Source organism: Ambystoma mexicanum, chromosome 7p (assembly GCF_040938575.1).
Source record: "Ambystoma mexicanum isolate Mex_15411 chromosome 7p, UKY_AmexF1_1, whole genome shotgun sequence".
Taxonomy (NCBI): Eukaryota; Metazoa; Chordata; class Amphibia; order Caudata; family Ambystomatidae; genus Ambystoma; species Ambystoma mexicanum.
Genome location: NC_090939.1, coordinates 656,062,571 through 656,084,240, shown reverse-complemented (window position 1 = coordinate 656,084,240; position 21,670 = coordinate 656,062,571). Strand labels below are relative to the sequence as shown.

At 50.7% G+C, this 21,670-nt stretch overlaps 1 protein-coding gene across 1 annotated transcript in view; it reads right to left on the bottom strand.

Annotated features, from left to right (window-relative positions):
- Window positions 1–19,775, bottom strand: part of PDCL3 (phosducin like 3) — a 239,092-nt gene extending 219,317 nt beyond the window's left edge. The window contains exon 1 of the mRNA XM_069636704.1: window positions 19,679–19,775. Within this exon, the coding sequence (XP_069492805.1) occupies window positions 19,679–19,768 (90 nt within the window). The 5' untranslated portion in view covers window positions 19,769–19,775. The remainder of the gene's footprint in view (window positions 1–19,678) is intronic.
- Between the last annotated feature and the right edge of the window lie 1,895 nt (window positions 19,776–21,670).

Below are 21,670 nucleotides of genomic sequence, written 5' to 3'. Positions count from 1 at the left end.
CACTTACCAGGTGACAATCGATGATGACAAAGAGACAGTCACAGTCACAACCTTACCACCCTGAGAATGTTGCCATGGATGTGCTACATTGTGTGCATCCCTAGCTACTAAAACACGAACAATCGTGTGTGACCAAAACATGCCATCACAATCCCTGGTATGTCATCCAAACCCTCCTAAACCACATCACCCTTGTTTGACACACCATCACATGGCAAGCAATAGGAAAAGGCCAAAACATTACCAATAATACACAAAGTGACATGTGATAAATGGAAATTGCCTTCACACAATGACGCCTGTCATGGAATCTGATGAAATGACTGACCAACAACTTCCCACACAAAACAAGTCATACCCAAATGCATTCCAACAGTAGTAGCATGAACATATCAATCAAAGCCTGTTCACATACAAATTGGCCAAGGTAAAATCCCTACTCCTGAATACGTGTGCTGTGTGCATCTCCTCCAACACACTGCTCAGCACACAGCATAGTCACCAGCCATTGTGACAGAGACACACCTTGAGCATCACATGAAAAGGACAAAATAACCAAATAAATAAACAATTGACACATGTACAGGATCCACAAATGGTCATAGATCATGTGCTGCAGGGACACAGTGGTCCCCAGAAGGCAAACTGTGTGCACATTTGGACATGGAAGGGTGGATGTACATGTGGTGGAGCATAGTGCGACTGTGTGTGTCAGTAGGGACATGCATTCAATACATGCATGTCCAATCAAGTGACCATCAGTGTCCTCTGCACATCACATGTGAACATTGCCCATGTGCACACCCCAGCATGGTAAAACACACCAATCCCCTCACACCCGAAAGGTAAACACAACACAGGAACAGGCATTCACCAGCAGAACACATCATGTGCATAGGACACCACAATAACAATGTCAGGGTGCCCATCACACTGCAGGCCACAACAACTGTCCAACAACCAAACACCCTCCCTCATTCACATATCACCATGACCTACTGAACAACCGTGTCTGGGGTATGTAGCCTTCTTCCTTGAAGTCTACCTGGCCACAGGATAACCCTACCCCTTTGTCTCCATCTACCACCTTGCGTGTAAATAGTGTCCAGCCCCTTCAGAGGCCACCCTGACTGGCAAAAATACCAAATCGAAGAGAACTCAAAGGAGCCAAACACACAAGCCAGCCAAAAAGCCTGTAGGCAGAAAAAAACACTTGAAGAGTCTCCAGTAGATGACTTGAAGTAGCAGTAAATTTCAAATCACAATGATGGAACAACCAAGTTAGCACACTTAAACAATGCTACAACAGGATGTGTACCATGTTTGCTACATAATATACAATGATGCAGCACCAACTGATGGGTAGTGTCACTGCTCCGGTGTCCACGTGCAGGAGTGGCACGAACCAACCACCCCCTCTGTGGTCTGGGCGCCTGCAAGGTCAAATTTACACAGGCCTCTGAGACCACAGTGGGGAAGGAGGGTCAGGGATATGTTGACTGGACAGGCATTGGTATTCTGGATAACCGGAAAGAGGGGCAGGAGAGGGGAGTTCGATTGTCAAGGGAAAGTAGGGAAAAGACAAAAATCTACTATTCACAATAACACATACTCAATCAGAAAAACCATGTACATCATGCACATTGTACCAAATGACTCAAATGGAAGTCAAAGAGAGACCTATCTCTGGGGTGAGTGCTGGCCTCCTGCCTGTGCACTCTCAGGTCCGGTAACAGGAGCAGTTCAATGCTGCAAAGATAGTAAGAGTTACTAATCTGTGTGTGTCCATAACACATACACACACACACCACCATACATGCCCCAAAGCAAGTAACTCCTCCACAAACAAACACTCTTGTCTGCTGCTTCGTACCCATACGTAAGACTCCCCCCGTGATGGTTCATACACTGTCAATGCAGTAAGTCATGCACACATGGGCGCGTGGCAAATGGAAGAGCAATGTGTCAAGATTCACACATCATGCAATGGTCCCTGGGTAAGCAGCTACACGCATATAGCGAGGTACGTCTTCAGTACAAGTAGTGTTCTGGCATCCCCAAAATAAAAGAGGTAGTGCATGTGTCAATTTGAACATGCAAATGATATGCACTGCACACAAGTCTGTCCCTCGCCCAGTGTCCCTGTGCGCAGCTCAATTTTTCCATGCTTTGAATGCTAATGGGCTCATACATCTGCTTCAATGGAGCAGTCTGGACTGGAGGATGTGTCCGACAGCCCCTGCATGTGCCCCTGACAACTTGGAAAGCAACTTGCCATGTGTCCACCAACGCATCTTAGCTGTACTGTGTGCTTCAACACCAATAACTGTCCAAGCTCACCGTCAGTGGCGCTACTTAGCATGCATGTGCAACAGGCCTAGTGGAAGGTTGGCTGTGGTGTGTGCCCCTTGTGCTGCTCACCTTGCATGGAGTTCCTGAAAACACGTCTGCTTCTGTTGGATGTATGAGCACAAGCTCTGTGGCACTGCTAGCGCACACATGCACATGTCTGCACCACCGAACATGGCCAGCTGCCAGACATACACTGGCCCATGTCTGCCGTAAAAGGTGGTCTGGAGGCTCATTCTCCTGCAGAAAGGGCACAAAACACAAATTTAATGCAGGAAAGTCACCTGTGTGTGTCTCTTCATGCTGGTTGTGACTGGACCATGTCAGAGACGTACATCAGATTCCATCCCACTATCAGTGTGACTTTGACAGGCAAAGGGTGGCGGACACTCCCTACAGCATGAAGTGCATCAAGCATATGTACATTGAAGAAAATAAACATACAACACAATGCATAGCAATTAATGGACACCTGATTCCTGAAACCACCCATTTCTAATGCTGAAATGCCGTCGATAAGATCCCTACAATCCCCACTAGGGGTGTTAACACAAGTAGTACAGCAGCAGACAGGCCACAGATATGACAGTCCAAAGCCCTTGTGAAATAGACTGTAACACCGAACCATCCTTGCGAGCCCATGGATAAGGGAAGCAGGAGTGGCATATGTGAGTCAGGACCCCAAGCTGCAAACACATACACGAGACAAGCTTGAAGGGCCCAGCTGGAACAGACAGTGGATGCTTTCAAAAGCCACAAAGCACCACACTGTCACATGAAAGCACAATAGACAAGCAATTTTAAACTATATTAACTAATTACACTAACTATAAAAAAAACCTACATTACCTAATTAAACTAACAATCAAATTGAATGTTAACTAACTAAACTAAAATGAAAAATCAAAAATGGCCACATACGACCCGGGGGGGGGGAGAGACACCCAGGAGGGGGGAGGTACAGGGTGCAGCTCAACACCCACATGCGATGATGTTGAGTAAAAAAAAAACCTCCATGGGCTCAACGCCTGCACAGCCCGACCTGTTTGGGGGATACCTCGTCGTCCGAGTCTGGCTCTTCCTGAAAAGGAGGACGTGGCACAGGAGCCTGACCACACCTAGCCGCAGCTTGCCCCTCATTGGCAGCAAGTCTGCCGGATGGGTGAGCATGGTTCTGTGCGGCGATGACACGTAGGTCTGCATGCAGAACCTTCTGTGATACGTGTGCTTCCTCCTGCAAGGTAACACGTGTAACAAGGAGTTCTTCCTGCAAGGCCTGGCTGGACAACTGATGCACCTCACGGCAAGCATGTAGCTCAGCCGAGATGGTACGCTCAAGCTGCGCAAAGCTCTCCTCTGACCGCGCCCTCTGGGACATCAAGAGGACACCCAGAGTGGATCTGAGGGGCTCATACTCAGCCCTCAGGGCCTCCATGTGTGCCTCTGCGTGAGCAGCAATTGCTTGACGCAAAGACAACATTTCCGCCTGGCGTGCTCTGTCTGATTCCGCCATGCCCAGCCTGAGAGAGCGAGCCGTGTACTGTGCTGCCCGCTGCTGGAGAAGCACCTGCTTGGCAGGGGGTAGCACGGATTGGGCCACAAGCTCCATGCTCACAGCAATGTTTTCCATTGCTGTCCCCTGGCGTTCTGAATTGGCAGTCATGTCTTGCTCCCACTCAGTATAGCTCGGTGGTGTGCGGCCACCGTGCTGCTGGGCTTGATACCTGCGGGACCCAAGGACTGACCGTCCTCATCGGGTTGGCACCTCCCGCGGCTGCACGACTACATGCCCCCGTCGACGTGATGGCCCAGGCCCATCAGCGACTGGTGTGGAGGGTGACCCTGCATCCCGATCCACCACAGGCGGAGGTCCCACCACTGTCTGACCCCTCAGTGCAGGTGTGGCAGACAGAGGAGTGTCCACATCAGAATCACTCACCCCTGATGTATGGACCCGATGCACATCCAACTCGACATGGACGTCGGAGTGATCATCTGGGCTGGACTCATTGCCAGCCAAAGACAAGATGGACTGTAGCACATGTGGGTTTTTGTGGTCTACCACCCCACGAGCCCCACTTGTGCCAGGTTGCTGTAGTGATAACAACCCTGTGCCTGCCATGACAACACCATCCTCTGGCTCCAGTGCGTCATCATCTGAAAAGTAGAGAAAAAATAAGATCAATACACATGTTAGAAGAACACAACACACACACACATAGACATCACACAGACAGACAACACATGAAGCAAAAAGAGAACCTGCCATGCATGCCGGGTCAACTTCACATTGCTACTGTGCTTAGGCATGTAGAATGGTGTTATGCCACTCAGAAGTGGCTCGATGCAGTGCAGAACATTTGTACGTTACTCACTATCTACATGTACAAGTACTTCATGATGTGTATCAGAAAACGTGAAGGCAGTGCAAGGTCAAGTTCAGGCATCACGTGCAATGTGCATGCAATGGGTTGCATGGCTACAAGCAAAGTACCCCTACCCCTAAGTGGAAATGCAGGGATGTCTTGCATGGTATCAAAAGGATGACCAGAGACCTGTGTATCGGCAGACAGTGTTGACTAGCATCAATTGCACCATCTGAGTCAACTGACAACACCGCAGATGATGATGGGACAGTAAGCAGGCCACGTGATGAGCCCTCAGTAGTACACCCACATGTGCAGAAGACACTACACCAGTTGGACAGAGTCAGTGGGCCTGAAACACGCTGAGGCCTGTGACCCACACAGACTGTAACACACTAAACGTGTGTGCAGGACTGAGCCACAGTGGCCATGGGAAGGCTGATGAAATGCCATGAAATGTAGGTCACCCTGGACACGTACTACAATGATCATCCAGTCAAGGACAAATAGGGGCATGCATGGAATGCACATGGAGCATGAATGGGCACTCATGTCTCTGCAGAGCATCTGACATCTGCACAGTTCAAGTGAGACACCCTGCATCAAGTACAAAGGATGTACCCCACTGCATGTGTCTGGCAGGTTGGCTGGTGGAAGTTGGCATGTACACAGGACGCATGAACAGGCCATTGCATTACGGCAAAATGATGCAGACCAGTGCAAAGGTGATATTGGGGTGGAGGGGCAAGGGAGCATGCCTACGTGGAGTACCCACATGTAGGCAGAGGACACATGCACGTCAGTCATGCAATGACATATCCCAGTGCTGAGAGGAGGGACACCCTAGGCTACATGCAGAAGGGCCAGTGAGCTGGAACATGGACCGGAGGGGCATCCAGGTGACCAGCATGTGAGTAGGGTGCAAGTGTGGTGATGCGGACAGTCACCATCTGCTCCACATGTCCACCATCCTGCAGAGCAGCCATGCATCAGTGAAGCATTGCATTACTTGCACATCTGAACCATGTACACATGACATGTAGTGGCAGTCATGCACAACACATCACACAAGTAAAACACACATGTCCTCGAAAAAAAAGGGATCAACACTCACTGGACTGGGCATCAAAGTCCGGCATCTCTCCCACTCCTTCGACCGATTCAGGTGGTATGAACTCCGAAACGAGTGACGAGTGCGGAGTGAGGTCTTCCTCCTCAGGTGCCGGCCCACTGCCAGTCACCAGAGTCATGTTGTAATTTGAGGCACGCTTAGCCTTAGCACTGCGTTTGAGGTAATTCCAACGCTTTTTGCACTCTTGCGCCGTGCGCACCTCATGGCCGAATGTACTCACATGTTCCACAACTTGCTTCCAGTGGGTATCACGGTGGGCAGCCGTAGTTTGACAATTAGGCCCCACTAGCATGTCACGGTTGTGGTCCCGCACATAGTCCACAAGGATGTCCAGTTCCTGCGCACAGAAAGGCTTCTTCCTTGACGTGCAGGAGGTCGTGGCTGTGTGTGGGGTCCCAGCCTGTGCTGCAGCTGCAACCTTCCTCCTCTTGGATAGTGGCGCGGACCCTGGCTTGCAAATGCCGCCCCGATCAGTATGGCCAGTGGCGCAAGAGGATTGAGCCAAGGGAGTGGCAGGTGGAAGGACGACCAAAGGCATGACTTGCGTCAGTGGCTGCTGGGTGCCCTCGAATGGACTCTGCACAGCAACATCCGCTGTGGCAGGGTCATTGACCGCGACTATCCTGGTTGGTAGACTCACAAACGGGATGTTGTTGGCTGCATCTGCCCCTACACTTGCCAACACCCGGCTGGTCGAGGCAGCAGATGACATTACTGCCCCAGGGACACGTGTCTCGGTCAGGGCAGCCCTGCGTGCACCTACGGTGTTCCTCCAGCCCTGTTGGAAATCTTCCATGGACTCTTCAAGTGCCAACGCAACCTGCGCTGGCAGACCCTGAGCCTGGGTGGTGGTGTCCACAGCTGCACCTGCAGCTACCACTACCCTTGGGCCTGTGGCAGTCGATGAAACGGACTGCCGGGTCACATGGGCGCCAGTGCCAGATGCAGAAGCTGCATCTCCAGGAACCACAAGGGGTGGTGGCATGACTGCACCAACACATGGCACAACATCGTGTCGAAGTGGCGCACCCCTGCCTCTTCCCCCTCTGAGGCCACCCTGTAGTCCCCCTACTCCCTGGTCGCCCTGGCCACATCCCTGACCACGTCCACCACGAGGAGTGCACCCAGCTGAGGCGCCCCTCACATTTGGTGGCCTCCCAACCATGGCACAGATGGAGTAGTGCCGGCACAGATGGAGAAGTGCCAATGGGAGGTGTACACAACAATTGTCCTGGGCAATTGGGGTGAAGGGGGTGGGATGCAAGATGTTAACAGCACCCCTGCACCTGCAAGGCTGTATGTGACCCCGGTGATTAAGTGACGGGTCACGCAACGCTCAGGCACCCTAAAACTGCAGTAAAACCATGCACGCAACCCCTGCAGCCTATGTGCGTGGAATTAACCTCCCGCAGTACGTGGTGGCACCCAGGAACACGAAAAACACGTACGCGTGGGACACGCAGGCTACTATGACCTCGAAAACAGGTACGCGATACACAGGTGCACCCGTAGTGGGAAAAATAGCGTGCGCGACTCACCGTCAGACTAGCGTGATGATGAAAAACACACGTAGCCAATACCCCCGTCAAAAGAAGATACGTCCTTGATCCGCTGTGAAGTTGTGATGGTGCGTGAAACAACACGAAGTAGCAACACACACGTCGGTCTCTACGAAAGGCACGTACAGCGAACTGCTGGCCCCGCTCACCTTTAACCCGTGCTGAGGGAAACGCCCGAACGTGCCACGTCACTTACGCGCTTAGGCCCTTTCCTCGAATTACACGCATTCCCACACGGACGTGTGGTTTTTTCATGTGCTGATCCACTATGCACCCGTGTTGAGGGAAATGCCGTGTGTGTTACGTCACAGAAGCGCTTACCCACTAAGGGCCTTTCCTCGAATGACACGCTGATGTGCACTTTTTTCATGTGCCAAATCACTCCGTATCAAGCTGGCCATGCGACAACACACGGAAGACCACGCTCCTGCCCAAAAGGCCATTTTCCTGCCCCCAAGAACCCCGAGCACGCTCCCACCTGCCATCTGCTGCTGCCTGCCTGCCTACTGCCCACGTGCCCTGCTATTTGGTGCCTGCACGTCAGCCATCTGCAGGGGTCCAGTTGCTTTGTCCACCACTGCTGGAACAGAATACTCCTGACTGGGATACCATCACTCCACAGGCCAGCCCCAGGACCCAGTTGCCCACCCACACCTGCCTCGGGGGTCGCCATGTCGGGGCAAACACCATCCGCGACCACTGTTGACCCCCAGCCAGAGGGGCAGAGGGCCACCAGCTTCAGTGAGAAGGAAGTTGGTGTCCTGGTGGAGCAAGTTCTGGGGCATTATGATGCCCTCATCACACCATCGCGCGCCGACAAGGAAGGACGGGAGGGGATCTGGGAGGACGTAGTGGTTGCCATCAACGCAGAGGGGGTGGCAACCCGCAACATCAAGCACGTCTGGAAGTGCTGGGAGGACTTCAGGTCCAGGACCCTCAAGAAGGCCCGGCGCCTCATGAAGGCAGAGGATGCAGAGGGGTGCCGGGTCAGCCTGACCAACATCCAGATGAGGGTCCTGGAATGCATAAGCCCAGCGCTCCACGCCCAGATCCTTCAGAGGGAGACCTGTCTGGAGTCGAGCGGTAAGTGCCCATGCATTGCTGTGTGAAACAGGGCATGTTGCAGTGTGCTGGTAGTCAGCTACTTGCCTGTATGTGTAACATAGGCCATGTATGGATGTGTGTGTGCAGGGACATCATGGTAATGCATGTGAGACCAGTAATGCGTGAACCACATGGATGGTGTATGTGTTCCAATGCAACATGGAGAGCAGCATGCAGAATGCACACATGAATGCATGCCTGTCCCTGTTCTTGGACATGGATGGGGGTGAGAGATGGGTGCTGCTTTCATGTACATGTATGGTGTACATGCCTGTGTGTCTGAGAAGCGTGTGTGTGACTTTGAGATGCCACGGATGCATGACACCTGTCTGTGACGATGTGTAGATTCACTTATGCAGTCTAGTCACCCTTGAATCCACTGTGTCTGTGGTGTACGAGCCATGAATCATGACCCTCCGGTGATGTGTGTGCATGGGATCAGTATGAGCCATGATGCATGTGAGTTTTAAGGCAACATTTATGTCAATAGAGGCCCTTGTACATGGATGCCGATATTGATTGCATGCGCCGTGCCTGTTTCTGCATGTGTGTTGCCTGCATTGACCCATGTGTTGTGGAGGGACAGGATGGAAGTGACGTTTGACAGTGCCACTCATGTGTTATTGCTTCGTGTCTAGGGGACTATTGTACAGTACCCTGATGCTTGTGTTCTATGTCTCCCTCTACGCAGCGTCGAGTGAAGAAGAGGGCGGAGACGGCGCTGTGGAGCTAAGCAGCGGGGATGCCTCCATCGGGCGGCGATGCAAGGCCCAGCCACCCTCCCAGGAATCGCCATCATCCGGGAGCGAGGGGACTGCTGCCGCGTCTGCCACTACGGCTGTAGCGGAAGGGCCTGTGACCCCCACAGGGGCTTGCAATGGCGGAAGACGGTGCAGAGACATCCAGGTTGGTGGTCTTCACAGAGGAGGAGGAGCCCGCTACTGAGCCGCACATGGAGCCTGGTGGGGGTAGTACCACTGGTGCAGGTGGTGCAGTCCAGGGCTGGGGTCAGGAGGCAGCAGAAGCCGCGGAGGGGCATGCGCATGTCGCTGTCCCTGACCCTGTAACTGCAACATCATGCACCAGCAGGGATGCCCAGGCCCGTCCGCAGGTAGGGGGGAGGCCCACGTCATCTGGCTCTCCACTACCTGCAGACGAGGAGTCCCATGACCGTATGGGCTCCGTCCTGATTGGTGTCGCGTTGCGCACGCGTGTCATTCGTGATGACGTGCGTGCTTCCTGGGGGGACCACGGACTCCATCACGAAGAGCTGCGTGGCAATGTGGCACAGTTGGGAGGAGCCATGGTTGGTGGGTTCCTACATGTGTCACGCACTCTGGCGGACCTCTCCTCCTCTGTGGAGACTATGCGCCAGTTGTTCTCCCTGTCGTCTTCCGGCCCAGATTCCCCCAGGTCCCCCTGTGGACCTGGCCTGACCAACACAGCCAGCTTGGTGGAGATCCCATCCCTGCCACAGTCGGGAGTCGGCGGTCCAGCAGGGGTGGACACACCAACAATTGGAGACCAGCAGATGGAGGATGTGCAGGCATCATCGGACAGGGCACATGGACAGCAGCAGCAGCAGGTTCTAGATGGGAGCGATGATGGCTCGGGGCCATCAACATCAGAGTGGCAGGCATCGGCCAGAGGGCAGGAGGACCCTGGAATGGGAGTGTCTTCCGTGTGGCTGTGGTTGGGCCAGCGGATAGGTGCGGAGCGGCGGCGGGCGGAAGAGGCGCGGCTCACCATGGTCAGGGCGGAGTTCTCCATGCATCGGGCGTTGAGGCGGGCTGAGTGCCTCGAGGCAACTCACAGGGAGTTGGAACAGGCCATGACTGCATCCCTGTGAGACCTCAGGGCCAGGGCAGAGGCCCGCCTCCAGGAGATTGACATGGAGTTCGATGATGCCCTGGCCCACAACCTCATCACCTTTCTCTTTTTTGTTCTTTTGGGATGCTTGGACAATGCCCCACGTTTTGTATATAGTTCTTAATTAGGTAGGTTTTTTTTATAGGTTTCATTTCATCTGTTGGGCTCATGCACCCTGGTTTCAATCTTTGTACATAGTTGGACTGTGGATTTTTGAGAAAATATTATTTTACATCACCATGGATCAATGGATTTTTAAATTTAGGTTTCCTTTGGAATTGCTTTGGTGGACAAGGAGTATGGACTAACTTTATTTTGGATTACTTTGGATTGTGACTTCATTTTTTTTTTTCATTTTTGGACATGCATTTTTTTCTTGCTTAAAATTATTTTCATGCTTTGATTTCATTTGCTTCATTTTGTGCACATTACATTTTGATTTATTACTTCAATGTGTGGTATTCCCACATTGGTTTTATGCTTGTCACAATGTCTGGTTACAAAATCACTGGCTCCCAGTGTGTGTGTGTGACAGACGTGTTGATGTGCATAGTTGACTTTTGGTTTGTGACAAGAAATAGGCCTTTCAGTGTGGGGTGGATGGGAAACTTGATTGTGTCTCAAGACTGGGGTGGCGTGCAGTGGGATTTTGGTGGACATGAGGCCCATGAATGTGCATCTTCATGACATGTTGGGTGGAGACATGAGTCTGGGCCTGCTGGCAGGTGCCCATCAATGCTGGGTGGGTGGGGGTGCAGGGGGACATGAGCCGGGGCCTGCTGGCAGGTGCCCGTCAATGCTGGGGTGGTGGGAGTGCAGGGGGACATGTGTCGGGCCTGCTGGCAGGTGCCTGTCAATGCTGGGGGGGTGGGGGTGCAGGGGGACATGAGTCGGGGCCTGCTGGCAGGTGCCCGTCCATGCTGGGTGAGTGGGGGTGCAGGGGGACATGAGTCGGGGCCTGCTGGCAGGTGCCCGTCAATGCTGGGTGGGTGGGGCTGCAGGGGGACATGAGTCGGGGCCTGCTGGCAGGTGCCCGTCAATGCTGGGGGGGTGGGGGTGCAGGGGGACATGTGTCGGGGCCTGCTGGCAGGTGCCCGTCAATGCTGGGGGGGTGGGGGTGCAGGGGGACATGAGTCGGGGCCTGCTGGCAGGTGCCCATAAATGCTGGGTGGGTGGGGGTGCAGGGGGACATGAGTCGGGGCCTGCTGGCAGGTGCCCGTCAATGCTGGGTGGGTGGGGGTGCAGGGGGACATGAGTCGGGGCCTGCTGGCAGATGCCCGTCAATGGTGGGGGTGTGGGGGTGCAGGGGGATATGAGTCGGGGCCTGCTGGCAGGTGCCCATCCATGCTGGGTGGGTGGGGGTGCAGGAGGACATGACTCGGTGCTCACTGGTGCATGGTGACATGTGGGCTGGCTGGGGGGCATGGCCAGGGCGGATGGGCTGCCTTCGGGACATGACCAGGGGCGCAGGGTAGTCCCCGGTGGTGTGGGCTGGCTGCAGGGGCTGGGGAGGGTGTACAGGGCACACCTGGGAGGACCCACACTGCCAATTCACGTGTGGAACTCCCCGCGCACCCCTCAGAATAGACGTACCACGCTCACCCAGCTATATAGCGTGTGATCCTCCCCGCGCACCCCCGAAATACATGTACCACGCTCGCACAGGGCCTATCGCGTGTGATTCTCCATGCGCACCCCCGAAATACATGTACCCCGCTCGCACAGGGCCTATCGCGTGTGACTCTCCCCGCGCACCCCTCAGAATACACGTACCCCGCTCGTACAGGGCCTATCGCGTGTCATTCTCCCCATGCACCTCTCAGAATACACGTACCCGCTCACACAAGGCCTATCGCGTGTGAATCTCCATGCGCACCCCAGAAATACAGGTACCCTGCTCGCACAGGGCCTATCATGTGTGATTCTCCACGCGCACCCCCGAAATACACGTACCCCGCTCGCACAGGGCCTATCGTGTGTGATTCTCCACGCGCACCCCCGAAATACATGTACCCACTCGCACGAGGCCTATCGCGTGTGATTCTCCTTGCGCACCCCCGAAATACACGTACCCGCTCGCACAAGGCCTATCGCGTGTGTTTCTCCATGTGCACCCCCAAACTACATGTACCCACTTGCACAAGGCCTATCGCGTGTGATTCTCCACGTGCACCCCCAAAATACACGCACCCGCTCCCACAAGGCCTATCATGTGTGATTCTCCATGCGCACCCCCGAAATACACGTACCCCGCTCGCACAGGGCCTATCGCGTGTGATTCTCCCTGTGCACCCCTCAGAATACACGTACCCCGCTCGCACAAGGCCTATCGTGTGTGATTCTCCATGCGCACCCCCAAAATACACGTATCCCGCTCGCACAGGGCCCATTGTGTGTGATTCTCCACGCGCAACCCCGAAATACACATACCCGCTTGCACAAAGCCTGTCGCGTGTTATTCTCCATGCGCACCCCCGAAATAAACGTACCCAGCTCGCATAAGGCCTATCGCGTATGAATCTCCACGCGCACCCCATAAATACACGTACCCGCTCGCACAGAGCCTATCGCATGTGATTTTCCACACGCACCCCCGAAATACACATACCCCGCTCGCACAGGGCCTATCGCCTGTGATTCTCCACGCGCACCCCTGAAATACACGTACCCGTTCACACAAGGCCTGTTGCGTGTGATTCTCCACGCGCACCCCTGAAATACACGTACCTCGCTCGCACAGGGCCTATCGTGTGTGATTCTCCATGCGCACCCCTCAGAATACACATACCCCGCTCGCACAAAGCCTATCACGTGTGATTCTCCACGTGCACCCCGCTGCGAGCGGTGTACGTGTATTCAGAGGGGTGCGCAGGGAGTTTTACAGACGTTTTCGTGGTTCAGGGGCTGTATGCTGGTCCACTGGCCTGTGCTCCATGTACAAGATTTGTGCACTGTTCATGGCGCACGGGTTGGGGGCGTAACTGGCGCCGCTGCAGGTTCATTGCGCCACTCTGCGCCACGGCTGGTTATGGATGTTAAAATCCATGAATACGCTGTGCGCGGAAATGGATTTTGGCGCACGCGGCTGCTGCAGACTGCCGCACGTGCACACTGTGCGCCAGCCGCGTGCGCCACTTGTGCGCCGGATTCTATGAATTACCCCCTAAGCATATTATCCAACAGCTCACAACTGTCAACTGGGAAGAAAACTTCAAACTGGTCACCTTGGACGTATCATCTCTGCTTCTGCTTTCTCTCCTCCTCACCTCTGCTGACCTCCTGGCTGAAACCTGAACCGCACTGGCTACCTGGACACCCTCTGATCTCGGGCCCAGATCCCTCCCCTGCCATTGTCTCACACCTGCACTGCCCACCTGGCAAACCCCGCACTCGGGGACTGTTTCTGTATCCCTAAAGTCCCCCTACCAGCCCTTGACACCTGTTGTCCGCGCTTACCTATGCACTTGCCACGTGCTAGCCGCTACTAACTTATTGTCATCATCTTGTACTGCACTTGCCACATGCTGGCTGTTACTTACTGTTATCATCTTGTACTGCACTGTCCCTGCCACCTTCCCATGCACTTGCGTGATCTGAATGACACCTGGCCTAGTAAGATCGTTGTCTGTCCTCCCTCTGTTCCCCTCCCTGCCTCGTCGCGCCTTGAATCACTTGTGCATATGCGCGTTATAAATGCCATATCATATCATATCATATGACAAGTATACTACACATAAAGGGCATCGAGAAAACCCACTATTTTCTGAAGACACGATCCATCTCATACCATCTGCAGAATGCAATGTTACTGGAAATGCTTAACTTTGTACTTCACAACATTTTCTTATTTTACACCAAAATCTATAGACAAAAACAAGGAACTGCCATGGGGCCAAATTTGCCCCTGCATATGCCAACCTCTACATGGGGCACTATGAGTTACACCATGCTTGGCAACAGCCAGCTTTCACACACAACAACAATATCCTTTTCTGGGGTCGCTACATTGATGACATTCTGTTGATTTGGAATGGCTCATGACAACAACTTCAAGACTATTACCAATACCTTAACAACAATATTTACAACCTACAGCACACCATGCAAGAAAGTATGGAGAGGGTACCATTTCTTGACCTTGAACTATATGTGGAAAACAATATCATACAATCAACACTGCATGTTAAACCAACAGCAGGAAACAGCACGCTATACGCGACAAGCAATCATCCTCAACATCTTATAACCAACATACCCTACGTGGAATTTCTCAGAATAAAGAGGAATTGTACGACAACCAAATAATTTGATAAACATATCAGCCAAGCAAAACAAAAGTTTCTTGAATGAGGCTATAACAAAACAAGCCTCAATCGGGCATACCAGAAGACGCTACATAGAACAAGAAATGAACTATTACAAAATAAACCCTCAACTTCAGGACTGATACCCCAAGACATAAGATTTATTACAACCTACAATTCAGGGGCCTCAACACTACGCAAAACACTACAGAAATATTGGCCCATCTTAACCGCAGAGGAAGATCTGAAGCCATACCTGGATAATCACCCTTGTATAACGAACCGACGAGCCAGAAACCTGAAAAATATGCTATGCCCTTCACATTTCCAACTTCAGAAAACACACAAAGGCTTACCTCAACTTTGGAACATGCCATTACTAAAAGGAAATTACAAATGTGGATCATGTTCAGTCTGTGATTACTCGGAAAACTCCAAAAAGACCATACAACTACACAATGGAATATCACCTTAAAGACTTTATCAACTGTAATTCCAAGGATGTAGCATGTGGCCCTTCTTGCGCATTAACACTTACAACAAGAAAGGCTTAATCTACAACTCGCCTAAGGGTGCTTTAAAGGCTGCAAAATTCCTTTAAACGTGGCTGGGCATGGGTCGCCTTGACACCTGGAGGGCTTCAGACTGGTAATGATTTTGAGGACTTCTTCATTTTTGACCATCTTAAATTCAAACTGGGGGGTAGTGCTGGCATTGGCACTAGTATTAGAAATAGGGACTGGTTGTGGTAGTTGGATAGTCCTTTTTTTACTTCAATTTTAGTTTGCAGTAATGCAGGGTGTTCTCGATGTTGGCGCACCATTGATAGTCTTTGATGCAGACTTCTTTTTGTGGTATTGGTATTGGGGTCTCCAGTTCTCTGAGGATAGCAAAGAGTTCTTTTGTTTTAGATTGTGCATTCGTAATTCTGTTGTTGAATGAGGTACTTTTAGCGTGATGGACAGCTTGCTTGTAGTTGCGTGCAGCTGTCTTATAAGTGATTTTATTGGCATCACTTGGTTGTGTTTGCCAGTTTGATTCTGCTTGTCTTTTGACATTGCGCAGGGTTTTTAAGGCTGGTGTGAACCAGGCGTTAAGGTGGGCTACTGGTTTAGCTTTTCGCCTGGAGAGGGGTGCTATCTTTTCTATGGCAGAAAGTATATTTTTATTGTACAATTCAAGCATGGTAGTCGGGTCTTTGGTGTCTGTTGGTAGGTGTTAGGATAGGTTGTAGCAGTGGTAAAATGTTGTTGGCAGGGATATTCATTTTGTTCCTGGATAAGGCAGCCGGTGCCATTGGGGCAGGGCTGGAGAAGTTGGATTTAGTGTTGATAGTAAACGTAATGAGGTGGTGGTCTGACCAGGGTCAAAGGATGTTAGAGGTGATGACTGTGTTACAATTGTGTTCCGCTAACCAATCGAGGGTACAGCCTTTATTGTGGGTTGAGTGCTGTATTTTGTGTGAGACCCCAGAAGCTGAAATAATGTTGGCCATAGATAAAGCATTCTCATCTGACCGGTCATTTAGACCTAGATTGAAGTTGCCCAGGATAATCGTTTGAGTGCAAGGTTTGGTATTAGTTGATAGGAGAAGGGCTAACTCTTTTTCCAGGGACAGTGTGGGGCCTGGTGGCCTGTAGAGTAAATGGATGTTCAAAGTAGTGGTAGCAGATAATGTAATTTTTACTGATAGCAATTCCCCAGAAGCTATGGGGGTAGATGGCACAGTTCTGATGTTAAGGGTATTTTTTGCGATAAAGGCAACTCCCCCTCCTTTGGCATTAGGTCTGTCCATCCTAAATACGGTATAGTTATTAGGTATGGCTAGGGCGAGTGCTGGGCCCGCTGCCTTATGAAGCCAAGTTTCAATGATGGCTAAAACATTAAGGTTCAGTGAAGTGATAGTATCAGCAGTTTCAAGGGCGTGGGCTGGCAAGGATCTAGCATTGATAAGGACACCTTGTATAAGTTGGTTGTCTTTACTCGACCTGTTTCGGGATCTGTTTAGGGGAGTAGTATTATCTACCGTGGGGTGGGTCGGCTAATTAGATTTGGACAAGAATTTTCTTTTGTTAGTGGTTGGGTGAGCGATACCAGGCATGTGGTATGTTTGGCATTTAGTAGCAGTAGTGTAGTGGCCTGTTCTGTAGGCGAGGAAGTTGTTCCTAGTTAATAGAGTAGGGGTGATAGTGGTCATGTAGGAGTTATTGTGCCACATTTTAGTCCAGACGCTCTGGTTTCCGAGAGGTGGTTGGCATGGTTGACTAAGTTCTATGGCAGTGGGTAAGGTGGACCTCATCTTGATTTGATTGGGCGTGGGGTTCCTGTTGGCCTGCCCCAGGTTGAAGGGTGGGTATTAAGCTGGGGGTAGGAATCGTGTGGGTGCAATAGCTGTGGAATTAGGCAGGTCTAGAGACATTGCGAGCATGATGTAAACTTTCGTCAGAGTCTGAGATGTGTTAGGTCTAGCTTTTTGTGAGTGTTTAGCTGTAAGCACTCCAAGGGTGGTCATGTTGTATGTGCCGGTTAACCAGGTACCAATTAGTTCTATGGATGAGCAGATAGTCAAAGCTGTTATTTTGTTAGAGGACTATCAGCAGACATGCAAAATGTTATGTGTGCTCTAAATCTAGGCACTGGAAGGTCTATGGTATGAGGCCTAGAATTACAATCATAATGTAGAGCCTTGCTGTGGGTGCAGAGACCCCTCTGGTGATAAGTGTGGTGTAGGTCCCATGGATGGTCTCAGTGGCGGCTGGTGAGTTTGAAAGATGGTGGGGCGTACATTTCCCGGGGCAAATTTGTGAGGGAGCGAGCGGAATGAACAAGCCCACACCACACCAAGGCGTGTGTGGCAGGGTTCACCCCCTGCAAAATCTAAGAAAAATGGCTTACAAATTGTGTAATTTAGTGTCCAAACCCACCGAAATATGACAAAAGCATTAGGTTTTACATACTAATTGTGGTACATTATTCTTATGTGTGCAAGTGTGGTGGTGTATTTTACAGCGGCTTGTATTGTGAATAGCTGGTACTATGGTGTATGCATAAAGAAATTCATTATATAGATAGCCAGTAATGAAGAAAATATATAATTGTGTCATGCTGTTACTGGCATGTATATGCATTTATCCTCTTACTAAGGTGGGATTTTAGGCATTTTCTGAAAGGGGAGAAACTAAGCTAAAATATTACTTGTTAACCACTTAATGCCTTCATGAAGTGACCCCCACACGCAGGAACGTGACTCCAGGCCCTCACCCACGCTACCGTGGCTTCGTTTTCAGTGTAACTGCTGGGTCCGCTGACTAAAATACAAATGTGGACAAGTGGGTTCATTGAAAATATAGTAGTACCACCAGTATTGTATTTGTACAGCTAGGGAGAAAGGGCATATGAGGAAGGACAGACAGCTTGTAGGTGTTGCTTGGTTATTTACCCACCCATTGACTGCCCATGACCAAGCAAATCCCTATGGCCATTACCACACACTTTCTGCCCTTCCCGTGCAAAAGACATTCTCCTGGGAACTCTTTGAGCTAGCTTTATCAAGCATTACCATCAAACACAGCTTGCCAGTGTTTTTTCAAAACAGTCTTTTGAGAGTTAATTACTTAGTTGGAGCTGTAAACGCACTACTGGTGTTATAAAAATGTTGTAACCAGGTCTGCCTTCAGCCACTCTATTTAGAAGCACTATTTGACATTCACTGAACTCCTGTTAAAAACAAGCACTGGCAAAGCCAACAGTATTGGCTTGTGTATTAGTGTTGGGCATTTGCCTGGCACTGCTATTATAATCCCAGGTACTAGCTGCATCATTTTGTACCTGCCACCATCAACAGGCAGTTAATGCTACCATGGAAGTGCCTTTCCCATGCCTACATAAAAGCCCAAACTGTTGGCATTGCCAAATGCCAATGCTTGTTTTTAAAAGAATTGTCGCAATCACCATACAGTTTCTTGGAAAGAAAACAACATGCACATGTTGCTTTTTGCGCATACATGAACCAGTCGAAAAAAACAACGTCATTGTTTAGTATGTATGATTGCCTGTAAAAGCAGATTCACAGAAGGAAAACAATTTGAAGTAATGTGATGCAGGCAGGCTAATCAAACGTGTGTTCTAAAACACGTTTTACAGTGAACCATCACAGCACCATCCCTCCAGCCAATGCCATTCCAGCGCAATCACTCCAGCCAATGCCAATCCACCGCCATCACTCCAGCCAATGTTAAATGCACTGAACACTTTTCTCTCCGTGACGACCTATAGTTCCTCAGAAGCAGTCACTTTTCACTCCCCAACATAATGGTCAACACTGGACGGGAAATATTTGTTTTAGTGCTATTATTTTTTGTTATGCTCACGACTTGTCCAGCGTCCCTTAGCTTAGTGAAATCATTAGATGCAGGGCGTTTAACGTGTTGAGTGGCTGTTGCACACGGCTCTGCAGCCTGCACACTAGCCCACCACGCTACCGTATTGCCCTACTTATTGTGAGCTGTTTCAAATCAATCACAATTGTGACGCCCTTTGGCAGCTCTCCCCATCAGTAAATTGTGATAACACACACACAGAACAACACACCTCAAAGCAGCACAGTGTTCCAGGCAGTGCACAGCGCCGTTCAGGACTATTAATTAAATGGCAGCCTGCCATCCGGCCAAGCGCCTAAACAAAACATGTTTTCCTTCGGTGCCATCCTGAAAATTGGAACAATATCACACTGAAAATGCTTCCCGGCCTTCAAAAGGGAATTCAGCTTGACGCCGTTATGGAACATTACCCAGAACTAATCAACTATATATGGCATGGCACCATATATAAGTGCGAGATTGCAGTAGGCCGCTCAGGCGTGCCTACTGTAATCTCGCCCTTTACGCCGACTGCCGAGACAGAGAGGGGTATTCAATATGCTAACGTAAACGTTAGCATATTTAATGCACCACAACAGGACAGGAGTAGAGAGGCGACTGCGAGTTTGCTACTTACAGTTGGTGCTTGGCGAGGGTTAGGTACGTGGCGATCTAGGCCACGGTGCACGTCCACGCTCCACCAAGTCAACACACTAAGTAAAAACATGCGCACACGTGTGCGCCCGTCCCCACCCACACTCATAATTGCCATTGGCTGGAAAACAGCCAATGGCATTCATATTCTTCATCCTGTTGCTATGCTAGGCTGCAGTGTAACTGTCAGGTGGTGCGCTGTTTGCGCACAGATTATATACTAGCGGGGCCAGCCCTCTAGCGCCCCGCCAGCCTCCTGGATGGGGGTGGGTTACGTAGAGTGTGTGGAGCTACGAGCTCCACGCACTTTACACAGGGGGAAACCTACATAAATCGGGATGCGCCCCTCTGTGAAGGGTCACAGGATCAGCGCAGGCCCGGCCAGCCACAAGAAGACTCATGCAGAGCGGCAGATTAATTCACTGTAAATAAATAATTTATCTGCTGTTCTGCAACATTGATTTGCCACCACTGCCGCACCAATATTATCTGCACACTCCCTGGGTGGTGGAGGGGCAGCACCCCCCGCCCTATGTAAGCGGCTGCCACTGGAGGGCCTGTTCAATCTAGGACAGATAGTCAAAGAGCAAGGAGGGCCTAGTATAGGACGTCCTCTTACTCTGTTTGCAGAAGGAAGAGAAATGTGGCCGGGATGGGAGAGTGCTAGCAGGCAAAAGGGTATGCACAGCAGGTAGGCATATGTTGATATTAGTATGTTGCCTGGAATTACAACAAACATAGGCACTGTAATACTAAGCGTATGTCCAAAGGTATTGGTTCATATATATTGCCCCACTTACTGCCATAAGATATTAATTTGGTTGATAATTGCCTTAGCAAGAGCTAGCGTTAAAAACATTAAAAAAAACTTACATAGGTTTGGCCTAAGAGCATAGTAAAAATGCCATCCTGCGAAATACATCATGTTCAACACTATAGTGGAAAAGTATTATTATCACAGACGTTGCTTCGGTCACCCGTTGGAGGGGTATATTTGCATACGTTAACACATTAGTATTACAACTGGCTCGGGATTGGGAGGAAAAATTCTTGTCGTAATATGGCGACCAGGAGACGGTATAATATGGCGACCAGGAAACAGTATACTGGAAATCTGTATACCGGATGGCAGCGTCCACTATGGGTTTCACGATGGATGGCTTTGTCGTGCAGCAACCAACTGTAGCTAGTGCCAGAGGAGGTTGTGTTTGACGCGACTACGACGTTAGGGTTCATTAGGAGGCAACATTCTCTACGTTAATATATCTGGTGCTGTGATGGGAGTAGTATATTTACAGAGACACAGAAGTATTCAATATTTCAGGAATGATGTATCAGATACTGCATATCTAAACACTGGGGTGAGATTGAGTATGTGCAGCACAGCAGATGGGTCACTGTTGGTGAAAACAGTCTATTCACCGCACGGCAGGCTTACAGCGCTGCGGTATAGAAAGTTGCAAGCAGGGATAGGTTTGAGAATGTTCACTCTGAAATGGGGGATAGACACTCTCAATGAGAGTGGCAGGCGATGTAAGTCAGACGGTGCCCTCCCAAGGCAATAACCAGGCATATGATGGTCAATGAAGAGGTTGCAGCAACTTGGAATGAGAATACAAAATTGGTTTGTGTTGTAGTTTACCAGGATGAAGCCAAGAATAAATCGAGTACATGGGGCTGCAGCTTCTCCCGGCTCCGACAGGCTTGGGACAGGGGGCCTTGAGCGTGGGCCTTAGGTGAAAAAGATAAGCTTCCCCTTCATCATGCATGCTGCAGCGTGTGCCCCCCCCGTGCGCTCGGTTGGGTTCTGTATTTTGTCTGAGAAGGCAGAAGCTGAAATCATGCTGGCCATCTATAAAGCATTCTTAGCTGACGGGTAATTTAGACCTAGATTGAAGTCGCCCAGGATAATCGTTTGCATGCAAGGTTTGGGATTAGTTGATAGGAGAAGGGCTAACTCTTTTTCCAGGGACAG